This window comes from Triticum aestivum, chromosome 6D (assembly GCF_018294505.1).
Source record: "Triticum aestivum cultivar Chinese Spring chromosome 6D, IWGSC CS RefSeq v2.1, whole genome shotgun sequence".
Taxonomy (NCBI): domain Eukaryota; kingdom Viridiplantae; phylum Streptophyta; class Magnoliopsida; order Poales; family Poaceae; genus Triticum; species Triticum aestivum.
In genome coordinates, this window is record NC_057811.1 from 467222756 (window position 1) to 467240751 (window position 17996).

Genomic DNA, 17996 nt, shown 5'->3' on the forward strand with positions numbered 1-17996 from the left:
GTTTTAGTTCTTCCAAAACATCGTGAGGGGCGCCGTAGTTAAATGCAGTTTTTTTTTTTATCTACCAGGACTAGGAAAAACTACTGTATTTGCAACGGACAGAGGCGAACATCCCAACCCTTGGAACCACCTACAGCTCCAGGTGGCGAAGAGCCGACATCGAGGTGCCAAACCTTCCCGTCGATGTGGACTCTTAGGAAAGATCAGCCCCAGCTGTGACGTGATGTTTGCTCATGTTGCATACGTCAGTGAAATTCGTCATGAAATTGCGTCGGGTGAGCGCCCTCTGCAAACAATGTCCTGGACCGATCGATTCTCAATCTAAAACAACATTGTTTGGGCCTGTTGTGATGTTTTCATGTGGCACGAGGCCCGCTACGTCGACATCGGCAGAAATGGCTGCTTCTGGTCCCGGCCGCGTGCGTGTTGTGCTGTCTAGTGGCATAGAGGGTCGAGTGAGAGCGAAAATTCTAAACGCACGGACTGGACTGGGTTTTACGGGCATATTCCAAACTAAACCCCCCCCCCCCCATTTTCAGTGGGGTGGGCCCCTCGGCATAATTCTATCCAATCAAACCATGCCAATCAAGCTAGTCCGTTGATCCCGTAAAAAAAAGCCCGTGCGTGTAGCGTTGCTCGAGTGAGAGTGAGCACACGGCACACAACCAAAAAAAGCCATCGCCTCCTTCGTTCTCGTCGGGGTCCTTCCCCTCTGCCGCCTATCGTTCCGATTCTGCTCTCAACCTCTCCTTCCCTATTGTTTCCTCGTTGTTGCGCCATTGAGGATTCATTCCAGGCCAGTATTGGCCAGTATTGAGGAAATTCCACCATTGGTCCTTCCCATTGGCTAACCATGCAAAGAATGGTGATCGATGGAGCACATTGGTATCGTTGCAAGATTCAGGCATGCATCCTAAAATAGGCATGCCAAAATATCTTTGCAAATTGCTCCACACACTTGATGGAAGTGCTTTCTCCCATTTCCAAGTGACAATCCATTAGCACATTGATGTCGCCGAGTCTCCTAAGCATTGGGTGCTCTCAAATGCTCTGGCTCGAACACTTCAACCACTATCTTTGCAAATTTCTCCACACACTTGATGGAAGTGCTCTCTCCCATTGCCAAGAGATCACCAACCAAATCGGCGCCATCATGCGCAATGCTGAAATCACCTTCTGTTTAGTGCTGTGACCAAGATCTCTAGTACAAATCCTCTCTGCATGATGAATCGATCATGCTCCTTCACGTAGTTGGCAATACGGAAGAACGAATCCGTGGACATCTTGAACATATGTCAAATGTATCACTCTGGATACACCGGATTTGGCAATACGGAAGACGCGCAGGGTGAGCAGGGGGGATGAGGATGCTCAGCCTCGCTAATTAAAAGTTTATGTTACAGGAATAATCCGATCGAGCCCTTTGGCGCCGGCTCTAGCCCATAATTTCGCCTCCTGCTTGATGTCGTCGAGGAGGGTGTGGAGGTTGGGTGATGCGTTGTCAAAGAGGACGGCGTTGCGATGCTTCCATATGGCCCAGGAGGTGAGGACAACCAGGGAGTTGATGTCCTTGCGTAGGCATGTCGCGACATTGGTAGTTGTTCACCACTCAAAGAAGCCGGTGGTGCCGTCGGGGGGGGGGGGGATGCTGGCGTGCGGCACCAAGCCAAGATGTCGTGCCAAGCAATGCACGAGAAGACGCATCGAACAAGGAGGTGGTGAAGGGTCTCATCGTCCTGACCACATAGCATGCAGACGGGGTCGTGCAGCAGGTCGTGCCGTGCTCGGCGGTCCAGCAGCGGGTGAGGGAGGCAAGCCAGAGGAATATCTTTGCGTTGGAGGGGGCCCAGGTTTTCCAGATGAGCTACTTGCCCCAACTTATTACATTGAAGATCGAGGAGTGCAAGTGTGTTCTAATTTGAACACGAAATGCACAAATGAAAAACCAAGCACTGCGAATTCACTTTAGCCTATTGGGATAAGTCTATTCTTATGGTCATGGACTCATGGGAAATGGGTCCGACCACTTCGAGTCTATTGTACGCAGCCTTTTCCTGCATTTCTGCAAGAGGCTGTTTGCAGGACTTGAACCCGTGACCTCATGGTGACAAGGCAACAACTTTACCGCTGCCCAAGGCTCCCCTTCCAGGTTTGTCCAAAGTTTATACCAAAAAATATTAACGTTCAGAATACAACAACGACATCATTAGATCCATCATAAAATATAATTTCATCATATTTATTAGGTATTGTAGATGTTGATATTATGTAATACTCCCTCCGTTCCTAAATATAGGGTGTATAGTTTTTGGCACGGAAATTAAAAAACGCACATGAAGGGAAAATTTCACAAGTTTTGGGCGAGATTACACCTGACTAATTGACATGAGAAAATAGAGGACTTGCCTAATATAGGGAAATGTAATCAAATCCTTAAAAAAAATATCCAAACGAGTGGTGCAACACAATATACCTTATATTTTGGATTTTTTCTCAAAAATCTATACACCTCATATCAAGGAACGGAGGGAGTATAACTTTGCAAATTTGATTTCATGCAAATCTAATACGCGAAGTAAAACGAAGCGAAGGCAGTATTTCATACAAGAAATGCCATCGTAAAAGAGAATCACGTAGGGATCTGAGCCGAGATGTTTTTCGTGGGAATACGGGAGATAAAAAATGCGTTGGCGTGTCAGATACGTACGCGGCAGGACCTGATCTGTGGGCCAGGAAAGCGGCCTCCGTCGGTTGTGTGTGCCGGCGACAGGGACGGCGGTCGCTGAGTCTTCCTGATCCGTGGATCAGATCGTTCTCCAGAAAGTTTGTCCGTGGACCATGAAGTTTGCTTTCCACCGCAGGTTGGTATGGAGATTTATTATGCGCACGGTGGTCTTGATGTATGATTCCACTTCGTCTCAGGGGTGAAGGGGTGAGCGACTGCCTGCGGAGAAGAATTCGTGCACAGTGGGGCGACTTGATTTCCTGGCGCATTGGAGTTTCTAATGCAGCCAGCAGGTAAACATCTTGATCTGTGTGGGTTAGGGGTGGAGTTTCAGGTTAATATTTTTTGCGATTCGTTGATTTTCTCCCCGCTCTTCTGTGCGTATATGCCGGGATCCAGATTCCAATTCGTTGAGGAAGTTGACGAGAGCACAACCCAAATGGATCTGGTGTACACACACACCGGGCGGCTGCGGCCGAGGTCGCAGCACCGGCGGTAAAAGTGGACGCTGAAATCTGCGCGGGGGTAAGGGCCAGGGAGATCAGACGGGAAACATCACAGCAGGAATCCGAGCATTAGACCGGCAAGATGAACCCACGGCCCCCTGGTTGGGCAAAGAGGTGCGTACCGGTACCGGAGACAAATAAGCTATTGTGTATCTCTGTTTTGTTACGAAAAGAGGCTAGAATGTCTCTATGGAAATGGATTAGTTGCCAGTGTTCGTACGGGCTAGCCTCTGTGAAGGGAAATTGGTACTTGCTGGTGATGAAACATTCAGTCTTCGGTCGTTGTTACGAAAACGTTCCAGTATAAATCACTGCAACACCTCACTGAAGGCCCAGATTTAATGAGCTAATAGGCTAGCTCCAATCCATTTGACAACTTAATTGATATGAAGGCAGCCGTGGAACACCTGCTTGTGATAGCTCATTTTGGCGGCTCCACTTCGTAAATGCAGTTGTATTGTCTACAACAGGTTTCTATTCTTTCAATGAGCATTCTGGTTCTATGGTAGTGTACTAATGCACATACTATTATACACTGATGATCCATGGTTAGCAAAAAAAAGTTTAGGTACCTGCGGAAGCCGACTCACGAAGGCCAGTTAGAACTGGACTTTTATAGCTTAAACATTCGAAGTCCCCATTCTATTTTAGCTCTTCAGTTATTTGTAGAACCTTTTCATTGAGATTTTTTAGAAATGAAACTATGCAGTTTTCAGTACATATGTCACCTTGTGGATTTATTGTCTCTCGATATATTTCAGTTCAATTATGTCGCCTATATATTGATATGTGAATGAAAAGTCAGCGATGAATGATACAGATCAATGTATTGTAAAATCTGGAAGTGCAATGTTCTTGTGTGCTGAAGTACTTCTATTTGTGTTGGTACTTCATCTTTGTTTGATTCTTGTACATATTAAAATATGCATCGTATCCCCTCACTTCATTTAATTTCGTCTAACAGGTGTTCTGCTATGCCTTCTTATGGCAATTGGAATATCTGCACTAATTCTGCAGTTTCACTGTTAATAAGCACATTAATACGCGTCGAAATACTCATATTATGCATCCTCTTTTTCTCGAAGGTAGAACCAAAATGGTTGGACCTGCAGTAAAGCTTCTACTTCTTATTTCTGCCAGTGATCTTTATCTTATGGTCGATATTTGTCATCCCGGAAAGTGCTTTTGCTGGATTATTATATGGCTTTTCTATTACCAATAATGGCCACATTCGGTGCAGTTGGAGAAGCCACTTGTTTATTGCTTTGTGGTACATTTTTCTCTTGTTCAAGCTCAAGCGTGCTATTTGTTTGTGTTTATGCCATTCCTGCTTTGTTAGAACATATTTTACATTTCTCATTCCATCTCAAAACTGCAGGATGGAAGTGGAACATGGAGTACTATTATTGGAATTTCTACAGTGGCCAGGGATTGGAAAAAAAAATTATTTTCCACTCCTATTTATCAGTTATGGATGACCCCGTCTTCGGACACTTCCTGGTTGAAAGGCATATGAGATATGGTTTGCTTCTTGTTTGTGTTTGGTAGCTCTTTACCATTGTGCCTCAAAATCAGATAACTTTTCTGTGTTACCTTTCCACTTTGGTCCTTTTAACATATATGACCTTCATCACATATGCAAACTAGCACCTTTTATGCCTGACCTCAGAGCTGAGAGAACCGAGCCCTAGATGCAATGCTCTGTAAGTCCGTATTTAGGCAGCAGGCAGCACATTTCTCTTCCTTGAAGAATTATAAATTGTAAATGTTGAGGACAAATATCTATCTGGAGATTGCGTCATATTCCCGCGACATTGTTAACTGCTGCTTGTGGACAATTCGCCGATGTGTTATACTGTTATTTGCCTGATGAAAACTTGAGCTTACCAGGTCTTGGTAAGAACTCAATTTATGATGTCAGTGCTAGTAGTGCACAGACGTAATTTAGACACCCAGGGCGGTGTTCATTATTAGTTGTGTGCTCGGAGGGTCATGTACTAAGTTTTTATTGAATTCTGCAATGTCATGTTGCCACTGATTTCTTAAGACGTTTTTTTTTTGTCTGTGTGTACAACTCTGCAGTTCGCTATTGGATTTCGTAACGTATGAGTTGTGAAATATTTCCACAAATCGATTAATTTTGATTGAGTAGCTGACTGTTGTAGCGGCCTGGCTGGCCACCTTGGGACGTACTTAAACAAACTTGCATCTATTTCGAGTAGTAAGAAAAGGTGTCAAAAATTAGCTACCCTGCATTTATACCATGCTAAGCTTCTTTACCGGGTGTTCCGGAAGGAACGATAGTAGCAGCAGCTCGCGAGTTATAAACAGGTCCTGCTCTACCTCGCTAGCCGATGCGGGACTAAAAAGAACGAACCTTTTGTCCCTCCCTGGCCAGAGGAGAGGAGGTGGAGCGGTCATCTCCCTCCTTCCCCTACACCGACGATCAGCTGAGTCAGCGCCGTATCACCGTGCACGCCCCTGATGTGGACGGCACAGCCGAGTCCGTGGCGGCGTGGCCCTCCTCCCCGGGTCACCGGATCAAGCCGAGATCCATCCTGGACGCACCTTCGGCGTCTGCTAGCCTCGATGCCTCTCTCCGCTGCCCTCGACGCCTCCGCGGCGTCTCTCTCCGTGGCCCAGCCGCTGCCCCCCCTCAAATTCTCTCCGCGGAATCACAGGCTGAGCCGTACGTTGTTGGTGGATTTTATTTCTGTCAGGTCGATCGGACGCGCGCGCTGCCGCCGCACCTGGTCAGCATCCAATTTCAGAAGAAGGTGCTGTTGCTGCTGCAGGTAAGCACGACGAGTCACCGATCTGCTGCTACTTCCACTCAGTTTTGTTTGGACGGTGAGTGATTCCTTTCATCGATTCTTGAATACACCAGAGAGTTACGTACGGAGTAGTTAATTAAGAGCTTAATCAGGCATAATTTCTGTGCATCGAGTCTTCAATAAACCAGATCAGTTTGTACATGCAAGACGTACCGAATAGTACGTAGTATTTGGCTATTTGCTAAATACTCCCTTGAATACGTAGGTGACTCGATCGATTTGCAAGCAGATTGATCGAATTTAATCCTACACAGTGGCGCTTGTTCCATGGTTGCCCTAGCTAGTTGGCATGCCAATAATGCACTTTAGCGAGCTGAGGGCATCCATTTCATCCACTGCCCTAATTAATTTTCTAATGCATGATCCTTTTTCGTTTCTAAATTTTTTTGGGGCCCTCCTGGTGCTTGTTGTACTCTACTCTCTACATGGGTTTCAAGCTAGACTAGAGCTATACGCCGAGCAAGATTTCCATCCGGGCCGGCGCCGGATTCCACAATCTCAAGTAACTGATCGCAGCAGCGAGGTGCCCACTGAGAGCACGCGCATATCTTTGAATTATAAGTTATGATATTTTGTCGAACAATACTCGGGTTGGTGTGCTGTAGTTCTTGCATGGATTGACATCTCAGCTTACCAAGGGCCTTATTTTGTTAGTAGTACTTACTGTATGCATGTCTGCATATATGTTTGAATTGAACACCTGCTTCTGTTTTGTAGGTGAGGGGCTGAAAAGATGAAATGGAGAAAAATCGTACAATATGTATATGGTAATGAATCATATTTCCTGATTATATATATATATATATATATATATATATATATATATATATCAGGATTATGCAATATAACTATATTAAATCGAGCTAAAATCAAGCGAGCTAGTGTTCGCTCAAGATCATCTCATTTCTCGATTGATCTACATAAAGTGCTCCTATTCAGCTTATTTCTTTTCAAGTCGAGCAAAAAGACGAGTCAATCCCAGGCGACTCCCAAGCCTCGGATTTTTCTTGCAGCCCTATAGTTGGCATGCAATGCACCTGAGCCAACTCTTGTTTACTTTTCTTGCCAATGTTAACCAACTCATGGGCAATCAAAATCTGCCAAACTTTTAGCAAGTAGACTCGCCGAATTTAGTTCTTTCAAGCTAGTAGACTATGTAAGTGTTATCGCTAATAAATAAAGCTCGCCAAGAAAGCTCTAAAAAAAACAAATCTTCCAAGCTTACATACACATATTTACAGACGGTGCATTATTCACTGTCGTAGCAAATGGAAAAGCAAGCACTGAGAATTCACTTTAGCCTGTTGGGATCAGTCTACTCCTGTGGTCATGGACTCATGGGAAATCACTAATTAAGCAGTCACGCTTCTTTCACGTCCTGCTAGACCGGTGTCGTCTGTCCGGCTGCCTGTTCCCCCCTCGCCATCATCATTGGGCATTTGAGTGCCACGAGTTTCTTTAACTCCCGGGCTATTGGTTACTGCTTGTAGCACACTTCGACTCTGTGATGGGTCATTCTCATTCGCCTCCTTAACCCTGCGTTGCAAATTAAATTAGCATGATGCTATCAGAGGCATAATTAAATCAGTTTTGTAGAATGTCGGAATTAAATCAATGTGTATCTCAAGTTCATGCACGTACCCGTACGTAGTAGCATCTGACGGGGGACGATGAGTCGCCGGCTGTAGCAGGAGATGCGCGTTGACGTAGAGCAGGAGCCCGCAGTAGGAGTCGACGACGTCCTGCATGTCCCGGAGCTGGGCGGCCATGCCCTTGCCCCTCCGGACGCGGTGCCAGAGCGTGCTCTTCTTGTAGGAGGCGACGAGTCCGGCCGCGTCGACCAGCGACTTTAGAACGGGGCCTCCCATCTCCGAGCACAGCACCGCGGCCCCGCAGCCCGTCGGCCACTGCAGCAGCGCGTGGAGCCTGCGGCTGCACCGCTCGAGCTTGGCGCACTCCCGCGTGCTCTGCGGGATGCGCAAGAGGCTCATGCCCACGGCGACCAGCATGGCGGCGTGCAGGCCGGACATCTGCGCCACATTGGCGGCCTTCGCCAGGATGTCCCAGAGCGCCGCCATCACCACTCCCATCGTCAGGTCGTGTAGATCGATCACCCTATAGCTTGGTCGCGCGTGTCTGCTCAGCCTTGGGAAAGAAATCACGCGCCCGCACAGGATTTATACATGCGGCAGAATGGCGATCGTGGCCCCTGATGTCACACTGCAGAAAAGCATTGGTGCAAGTGTGGCCGGTATGTGATAATACGGCAGCCACGGGCGTGTTAGACACAAATAATAGGGCTTAATGCAAGTGATTATAGAGGTTAGGACACCTAATAAATCATTACCAGAGGCGATTAGGCATTACCAAAGATGGGCGTGGCCAGGAAATCTAGCCAGAAGTCTCGTGCCTGCTCGATGCAGACATCCACACATAGATGAAGAGAAAGGTGCCGCCTGATGCAGACATCCACACATGATGAAGAGAAAGGTGCCGCCTGGTGCAGACATCCACACATGATGAAGAGAAAGGTGTGATAGCTCTTGGGTGTCCCTACACTCCGCATGAACAGAAAAATATGAAACATTGCGACATCAAATATGCTCAAACGTTTTAGGTGATTGCAAATTTTAATCAAGAAATATCATGTAGAGATAGGTGTACACATGAGAAACAAAAATCAGTGATTGTAAGTGCTCAACACTTTGAGCACTGAGATCTTTTTCTTTAGTAGAGCTCCTCGAATGTTTTTTAGGCATGAAATCTTGCAAGCATCTATAAAGTTTGATCATATTTGATGTCGCAAAGTTTCAGTTTCTTTTTTTGGAATTTACTGTTCATTTGAGGGTGTAGGCAACCGGGAATTGAAAAACCACTCTCCATGATGAACGTGACAATGAAGCGAAATTGACGGGAAGGAACTATCTTGGAATGTTGAACACTTGAGAAAAACACTGGTGCAATCAGCAGCCATGAACCGTATAGGAAATGTTGCCGCTCAGCACATAAAAGGGGCCCAGGGTAGTGTCATCTTCCTCTGGGGTTGGAAAGATCCTGGAGGCGTCCATCTCTTTCTGTCGTCGTCAAGCAGCTTTCTATGGTTGCTTTATGGGAGCATCGGCCCGGGTGATACCCCTAAGCAATCAATACTGGGTATTTTTACTATTGAAAGTCCAATGATCTCTTCTACTCCCTCTGTAAACTAATATAAGAGCGTTTAGATCACTACTTTAGTATTCTAAACGTTCTTATATTAGGTTACGGAGGGAGTACGTCGTTTCCAGATTAATTTAAATCTAGCTTTGCTAGGTCAAACTTCCCTACATTATTCTCGTAAAAAAAAGCCTTTTCTACGTTAGACAAACATATATAAAATATGTTAATTACTTTTGCTATTAAACTGTTATTGTAGGGACTATATGCCTATGTACACTCAGTAACATATTAATATATTAATTGGTTCGATTTTTATAACTAAAGTAACTCTTTTTTGTGAACAAACAAAAGTAAACTTAATTGTGAAATAAACACAATCACTGAAAATGATTTATAAATTAATTTATCCTAACATACTTCAAACTTGTGCACCTGTCAAACTTATGTGCCAATGAAACCTAATGATAGCACCTATAATGTACTCCCTCCGTTTTTATTTACTCCGCATATTAGATTTGACTGAAGTCAAACTTTATAAATTCGACCAAGTTTGTAGAAAAGAATATGAACATTTATATTAACAAATTTATATGATGTGAAAATATATGCAATGATGAATCTAAGGGTATTGATTTGGTGGTGTAGATGTTAATATATTTTTCTACAAACTTGTTGAAAGTATATAAAGTTTGACTTTAGACAAATCTATAATATGCGAAGTAAGTAAAAACGGAGGGAGTAAATAACCTCTTTAGAAGGAAACAAATGATAATTAGTGAACCTCATTACGACAATGCAAGAGACTGCTAAAAGAAACAACTGGATTTACGAGAGAACAGTTGAAATTAGCGAAATGCATTATCTTTTGAGGTTGAAGTACCATGTCAGTATATTTATAAACAAGGTATATAAAAGTACCTTAGTCGGGACTCCGGAGTGAAGCATTTTGAAGCTCCAATGTCTATAGGGGGCGGAGGAGGCGACGGCAGTGTGCTCGCTCCAACGGTGCTACACTTACGCTCAATTCATACGGGGTTGTTGTTACGGGAAGGTGTGTCAATATTTGGTTGGAAGCTGGAATAAGGAGGACCCCACAGTGAAAATCAGGGGGCAAAGAAATTGGTGGGGAGAGAGTCCGTAGGTGCAAACCGTGCAATGCTACCCGTAAGTGTAGCATTTTTGGTGCTCGCTCGGTCGCTCTCACTCGACCCACTGTACATCAAGGCTCGTACACCCGCTTCTGTTGGGCCGGACCAGCAGGGCCCATTTCTGCCAATGTCCACGTAGTAGCAGGCCTCGTACCACGTATAAAATATCAATCCGCTAAAAAAACGTATAATAAAATATCACAATAGGCCCAAACTGTGTGTTCTTTTAGATTGAAATCGATGGGTGGTCGATCGAGGAGATATTTGCTCGCATTATCATGACGAATTCCGGTCACAGCCGGCTCTGTCAGATGCAAATTGTTTTTTTTCTTGGATAAAAAACCTGCGTTCAACTAGGGCGCTCCCTCACGATGTTTTGGAAGAACTAGAATTGCTTACTTGTTACAGAATTACTGTACCCTAGTTTACTTGACCGGAGAAAGACTTGCTCGTTGACTTGTTGCTGGCCTTCCCCGACGATCTGACTCCCTGCACATCGGGGAGGGCAGTACAATACTCCACCATGTCAGTCTTAAAGGATAGAATATGCAGCTGCAGTGAGGCCGGCAATGGAGCCCGGCCACGGCTAGAAGAAGACTTGGCTGCTCCCAGGACCCCGAGTCCGTCGTTTACACGCGCCCGAGTTGCTGTAAAAATATAGAGCAGTGGCAGTAAAATACTGGCGCTCCGTCAGGCTTTGAATACCTTCCCTCCGGACGACGCGCCGAGTCAAGTCGTCTTACTACCACGCAGCTCCCTCTCTTTCCCATCGTCCGACTCCCACATGATCTCTGCATCACAGTATTAAGAAAGAGCCACACTTGCTGAGAGCTTGAGATTTGAGAGAGTGGAATCGCCGCCGCCCCTGCAGTGCAGCCGGCAATGCCAACGGATCAGTCCGGCCAGCAGGCAACGGCGCCCGGGCAGGGCCAGCAGCCATGGGAGTACAGCCTGCGGAAGTACCTCCTGCTGCTGGCCACCCTGGTGGTCACCGTCACGTACGGCAACACGCCGGGGGGCGTCTGGCAGGTCACCCACGACGGCCAACTCGCCGGCGACCCTATCATCCGCCAAACCAACTACCACCGCTACCTCGCCTTCTTCTACTGCAACGCCACCGCCTTCGCCGCCTCGCTCGTGGTCATCGTCCTCATCCTCATCCTCATCCTCGCCATCCGGCATGACAAGGACAAGGACAAGGGGAAGAAGGACGCCGTCCGGGTCGTCCTGCCGCTGCGGGGCTTCATGGTGCTGGACCTCCTCAGCCTCCTGGGTGCCTACGGCGCAGGAACCTGCCGGGACAAGATCTCCATCATCTACTCCGCGGTGCTGGTGGCCATCGTCTTTGTCTGCATCATGGTTCTCAAGTTGATGGATTGCTGGTGCCCCAGCTCCGGTGGCGCGATGCCCCTCAAGAAGCCCAAAGCCGAAGAACGGCTCTGCAAGGTCCTGATGCTCCTGGCGACGTTCGCGGTGACGTCGCCGGGCTGAGCACGCCGGGTGGCTTCTGGGACAGCACTGGGACCACCTACCGCCCAGGCGATGCAATCCTCAAGGATCACCACAGCCTGCGCCTGACGGTGTTCCTGCTCTGCAACACCACGGCGTTCTTGGCGTCCCTGCTCATCACCATGCTGCTCATCATTGACGGCAAGAAGCTCCGAGAGAAGACGGCTCGCTCTCGCGTGCTCTATGGGTGCATCGTCGTCGCGCTTGTCAGCCTCGTTGGTGCATACACCGCTGGCAGCTGCAGGAAGACCGACACCACCGCCAAATTGGTCGGCCTGGTCGGCGCCGTTCTGGCAATGGCATACATCCTACTCTATGGTGGTTTCTATACGCCAGCGCCAAAAATTTCGTGTTCTTGTTTCAGTCCAGCAAAACGACCTGATGATGATGTCAGGTAACGCAGCACATACACATCCTCTGTTTGCAGTTAAACTGTTTCTTTCTTTCTCTGCAATGCATGAATGCAGTGCTAAGGAGCTTCTGGAGAAGGCTCGCTCTCTTGTTCTACTGCTCGCCACTCTTGCCGCCACCATCACCTACACAGCAGGGCTGGACCCGCCAGGCGGCTTTTGGCAGGACAACGGCGATGGGCACATCGCCGGCGACCCGATCCTCCTCACCACAAACGCTAGGAGGTATAAGGCCTTCTTCTACTGCAACTCCATTGCGTTCGTGGCCTCTTTGGTGGCCATCGTCCTGGTGCAGAAGGAGATTCTGGTCAAGCACCACGTGCTTGAGGCAGCGATGATACTCAACCTTTTCGGCCTCATAGGCGCTTATGCAGCTGGGAGCTGCCGGGACATCAACACCTCCATTTACGCAATGGCTTTGGCAGGCGCCGTCCTGGTCTATGTGGTGATCCATGTCGTCTTCTTCACACTGGATCAGAAGGACAGACAAGACGACCGTGCAGATCAGTTGCTGGAGAAGAGGCGCAAACGGTTGCTCCTCTTTGCGATCTTGGCCGCGACCATCACCTACCAAGCAGGCCTCACCCCTCCCGGTGGCGTCCTTCTCCAGGATGACAATCTCGGGCACCACGCTGGCGACCCGGTCCTCTTCTACAACTACCCATTCCGCTACAAGGTCTTCTTCTACTGCAACTCGGTGAGCTTCATGTTGTCCATCGCCCTCATCATCCTCCTGGTGAACCCCAATCTGTACAGGCCAGCCATACGAAGCAATGCGTTATCTGTTTGTACGGCAGTGGGCTTGTTTTGTTTGACGGGGGCCTACGCCGCCGGAAGCACGCAACACCTCAGGACAACCATCTATATCTTCGTGTTGGTCGGTGCAGTCCTCTTTGTTGCGGCTGTACTGCTGCTAGTATTTTTGCTGACGGATCCACACAAAAATGGTAATTCAACAGCTACTGCGACATCAATATCCCGTGAACAGGAAGATGAAGAAGAAAAAGAAAGTAAGAAACACGCGAGGCGCAAGTACCTGATGCTGCTAGGCATCTTGGTGGCAAGCGTAGCCTACCAGGCTGGCCTGGAACCGCCCGGCGGAGCATGGCAGAGCAGTGGCAATGGGTATGAGGCGGGCGACCCTGTGATGCAAGTTAACAGGAGGCCCCGGTACCTCGTCTTCTTCTACAGCAACTCCATTTCCCTTATGGCTTCCATCGTTGTCATCATGATGCTGCTACCGCACTGGCTGCCAAACGAGAAGGACAAAGATTGGGGGAAATGGTCGCTGAGGGTGATGAACTGGACGATCCTACTGGATTTGGTCACCCTCCTAGTGGCCTATGCAGCCGGCTCCAGCAGGGGGTGGAAGACGTCTGTGTATGTCGGCATGCTCATACTTGCCGTTCTGGGCTACTTTGCAATCCATATGACGCTGTCAATATGGTCTGATTGTCACCGAGCAGCCAAGAAAAAACGAGAGTGTGATTCTTTACCGGTGCACTCAGTGGTATGCTCTAGCTAGCTGTCCCTGTTTTTAGAGTCCTAGTCTAGTTGATGTAATGGGATAAAGCTGCATCCCAATTGGATCATGCTGACATTGTGTATCTTAATCCACTGATTATGCATGATAAGTGATTCTTTTCGATCCTATTTGTATGCTGTGTCTCATAAGAACTTGAATGGGAAGTGCATATTTAGGAAACTGAAGCAATTGTTACTAGTGAAACATACTATCCTAATCCTAATAAATGATAATCACTGACAGAGGGAACATACCCTGAATCCGACGCCAGCGGCACAATCTTCCCAGTGGGGAAATTTACCGAACACCTGCAGGGCGCCTGATCCCCGCATGCGGATGAAGGCAATAGAGCTGAGCAGTGCGCCGTCGTGCATGCCGCCGTTAGTCGATAGATGCGTACGCTAGGATCAGAGGCTGGCGCCATTTTAGTTGGAGAGGATTCTCGAGCGTGGGGCGCCTCGATCGGAAGCAGCTGCTCGAGCACGCGAATGCAGGTGTTGCGCCTGCACGAATCTAGGTGGCTTGGCCGAATCTCCTTGCGATCTGCCGCACGAGGGACACCGTGTAACGGGCCTAGATCGAGAGAGGAAGGAGGAGGAAGAGAGCAGGTAGGGGAAGGAGGAAAAGGGGATCGATTAGGTAGGAGAGTCCAGGATAGCAGCTCCGGTTCAAGTCATATTACATTGCATAACCCACCACACACGTCACTAGCTAGTATATAAAGGCTGTCTCGTTGCACTGGCTGATCTGGACCAATCGCCGGCTTGCATCGCGTCATTCGCCTGCTGACTTGTCCTCCTCATGGTCGTCTGGCCTGGCCGTGGAGTTGACTAACTCTTGGGACCCCTCTGTCAGGCATTGGAGTGGCACGGTCCTAACATTCTCCCCCTCTTGGGACATGGCTTGTCCCCAAGCCAGTGTAAACGGAAAGCGCTTGCTGAACTGCGTACCTTCCTCCCAAGTGGCCATGGAATTTGGTAAATCACCCCAACGCACCAGCACCTGCATTTTGTCACCCTGCGCTGTCTTGATCGTCTTCTCGGCAAGGATGGTTGTCGGTAGTTGTTCCATGCGAAGGATTTCTGCAGCCGGGGGAAGTTCAGCTTCGACCAGAATGTTGTCGCCCACTGCCTTCTTCAACTGTGACACATGAACCACTGGGTGAATCTTGCTCTCTGACGGCAACTGCAGCTTGTATGCAACCTTTCCCACTCGCTCCATAACTTTGTATGGCCCGTAGTACCGGAATGCCAGCTTCTGGAATGGACGTTGTGCCACTGAGGTCTGAATAAATGGTTGCAGTTTGAGGAACACAACATCCCCCACGACGAACTCGCGGTCCGTGCGTTTCTTGTCCGCTTGCTTTTTCATCCTGTCCTGGGCTTGTTTGAGCTGTTGCTGGAGTAGTTCCAACATAACTTCTCTCTCCTTGAGCCATGATGCCAGATCTGGAATAGTGCACTCATCCACTTGATTCACTCCAAACTCTCTCGGCATGGTGCCATAGATCACTTCAAATGGAGTTCTTCCCAAGGCTGAATGGAACGTTGTGTTGTACCAATATTCAACAAGGAATAACCACTTGAACCAGTTTCTGGGGCAGGCATGCACCGAGCAACGCAGATACGTCTCTAAACACTGATTGACCCGTTCCGTTTGCCCGTCAGTCTGGGGATGGTAGGAAGAGCTCATGCGGAGTTGCGTTTGAGCCAACTTGAAGAGCTCTTGCCACAAGGCACTTGTGAAGATTCGATCCCGGTCAGAGATGATCGCCATTGGGAGCCCGTGCAGCTCGAAGATGTTTTGCATGAATGTAGTGGCCACTGAGAGGGCTGTGTATGGGTGCTTCATGGCTAAGAAGTGGCCATATTTGGAGAATTTATCCACGACCACTAGGATAACATCGTAGCCCCCTGATCGCGGCAACCCTTCGATGAAGTCCAAGGAAATCACTGCCCACGGCCGTTTGGGAATTGGCAAGGGTTGTAATAGCCCAGCCAGAGCCACCCTTTCTGTCTTCGCTTGCTGGCAAATTTGGCACTTTCTAACGAAGGCACACACCATCTCCTTCAGGCCTTTCCATGCAAACAACCGTCGCACTCGATGATACGTCGCATGAAACCCAGAGTGCCCCCCTGCTGCGCTGTCATGAAGTGCTGATATCAGGGCCGTTTGAGTTTCCGTGTCCTTGCCAATCCAGATGCGCCCCTGAAATTTTATGACCCCTTCACTCAATTCAAAGCCAGGATCACTCTTACTGTCCAAAGCCAATCTGGTCATCAGTTGCTGAGTCGCTGCGTCTTGCTGGTAACTTGATCGAATCGCGTCCATCCAAGCTGGTCGTGCAAGAGTGACGGCCGCCAGTTCGTGGGTCTCTGTATGCGTTCGTCTCGAGAGGGCATCAACCGCTCGATTCGTCACCCCTGCCTTGTACTGTATTTGGAAGCGAAGCCCGACTAACTTGGTGAAGGCACGCTGCTGAATAGGTGTATTGAGGCGCTGGTCCGTTAGGTTGAGCAGACTGCGTTGGTCCGTCCTAATGACAAACTCCGAGTGTTGCAGATACGGTCGCCAATGATCGACAGCTAGCAGCAGGGCCAAGCACTCCTTCTCGTATGCCGACAGTCCCAGGTTGCGGGGAGCCAGGCTCTTGCTCAAGTAAGCGACAGGGTGTCCCGCCTGCATCAGCACCGCGCCAATCCCTGTTGCACTGGCATCCGTTTCCACTACGAATTGCTTCGAGAAATCTGGCAGCGCGAGAACAGGCGCAGTGACCAACGCTTTTTTGAGAGCCTGAAATGACGCTTCGGCTGTTGGAGTCCACACGAACACTGAATTCTTTTTGAGCAGGTCGGTGAGCGGTTGGCTGATCAACCCAAAATTTCTGACAAACTTCCTGTAATAGCCTGACAGTCCTAAGAACCCCCGTAGCTCTTTGACATTTGCAGGCTGCTTCCAATCCTGCACCGTCTGAACATGCTCCGTCATAGTGGCCACTCCTTGTTCACTGATTTGGTGGCCCAAGTAGGTGATTTGCTTTTGTGCGAACGAGCATTTGGAGCGTTTTGCCACTAGTTCATTATCTCTCAAGAGTTGTAACACTTGGCGCAGCAGCTGTATGTGTTTCCTTAGTGTCGCGGAGTGCACCAGTATGTCATCCATGAAGACGAGGACGCCGTGGCGAAGTAGAGGGGACAACACAATCGTCACCATCGATTGAAATGTGCTAGGGCCTCCGGTGACACCATACGGCAACACCCTGAACTGAAAATGCCCCTGATGAGTTGTGAAGGCTGTCTTTTCTTCATCTTGTTCCACTAATCTTATTTGATGATACCCAGCACGTAGGTCTAGCTTCGAGAACCATTTGTATCCTGCCAATTCGTCCAGGAGCTCATCAACAATCGGCAGAGGGAAGTTTGGCTTGATTGTGATGGCATTCAAATGACAAAAGTCCACACAAAATCGCCAAGTTTGATCTTTCTTCTTGACCAGTAGCACCGGAGAAGAGAATGGACTGGTGCTTGGTACAATCAGGCCTTGTTTCAACATCTCCTTGACCTGCTTCTCAATCTCTGTTTTCTGCTCCGGAGTGTAGCGGTATGGCCTGATATTCACCGGCTTCGTACCTTCCAATAACTGAATTTTATAATCCCACGGTTTGTGTTTGGGCAGTGTAGTTGGTTTAGCGAATACCATGTCGAATTCTTCCAGTAATGCTGCAATCTCTGGATGCTCCACCTCTGATGCCTGACACTTGGGGTCTGTCTCGACTCTGCAAAGGAGCACCATGTGTGCTATTGCATGCTGATCCTCCACTTCTTGCAACTGCACTGCTGAAATCTGCGGAACAATAGCTAGCTCCGGTTGAACTCCGACCAGCTCGATCCACTGCCCATCATGCTGGAATTGGAGTCGCTTATGCTCCCAGTCAACCCACATAGGCCCACAACTCTGAAGCCAATCCATTCCGACGACCATATCATAATAGCCGAGAGGAAGTACTCGGAGGTCAGTTGCAAATTCTTGCTCTTGCGTATGCCATAAGCATTGGGGAATCATACTATCACATTTCAGTATTCCTCCATCAGCAATTTTCACCGACGAACTCGCAGTTTTCTGAACTTTGTCTGCCATTGTCATTGCGACTGCCTCACTGACGAAACTGTGAGAACTGCCCGAG

At 48.4% G+C, this 17996-nt stretch overlaps 1 protein-coding gene, 1 long non-coding RNA gene and 1 pseudogene across 8 annotated transcripts; 2 read left to right on the forward strand and 1 right to left on the reverse strand.

The window, feature by feature from the left end:
* The first annotated feature begins 2675 nt into the window (after window positions 1–2675).
* On the forward strand, window positions 2676–5052 carry LOC123145950 (uncharacterized). 2 transcript variants are annotated; one of them, XR_006472565.1, is made up of 5 exons: window positions 2676–2861; window positions 2923–3018; window positions 3125–3345; window positions 4196–4501; window positions 4610–5052. It is a non-coding gene; the product is annotated as an uncharacterized lncRNA (long non-coding RNA). The 2 variants fall into 2 exon arrangements; XR_006472564.1 differs by having other exon boundaries at window positions 2676–3018.
* Window positions 5053–7155: 2103 nt separating this feature from the next.
* LOC123145948 (uncharacterized) lies at window positions 7156–14502 on the reverse strand. Of its 6 annotated transcripts, none has more exons than XM_044565491.1 (4): window positions 14068–14502; window positions 8433–8562; window positions 7707–8285; window positions 7156–7601 (listed from the first exon to the last, which is right to left on the reverse strand). In XM_044565491.1, exons 3-4 carry the CDS (start codon window positions 8153–8155, stop codon window positions 7418–7420), a joined length of 633 nt encoding a protein of 210 aa, XP_044421426.1. In that variant the 5' UTR covers window positions 8156–8285; window positions 8433–8562; window positions 14068–14502; the 3' UTR covers window positions 7156–7417. The 6 variants fall into 6 exon arrangements, with proteins under 6 accessions (XP_044421426.1, XP_044421421.1, XP_044421422.1 ...); XM_044565486.1 differs by having other exon boundaries at window positions 8433–8618; XM_044565487.1 differs by having other exon boundaries at window positions 8413–8618.
* Window positions 8259–13849, forward strand: LOC123142718 (uncharacterized; annotated as a pseudogene).
* Window positions 14503–17996: the final 3494 nt, after the last annotated feature.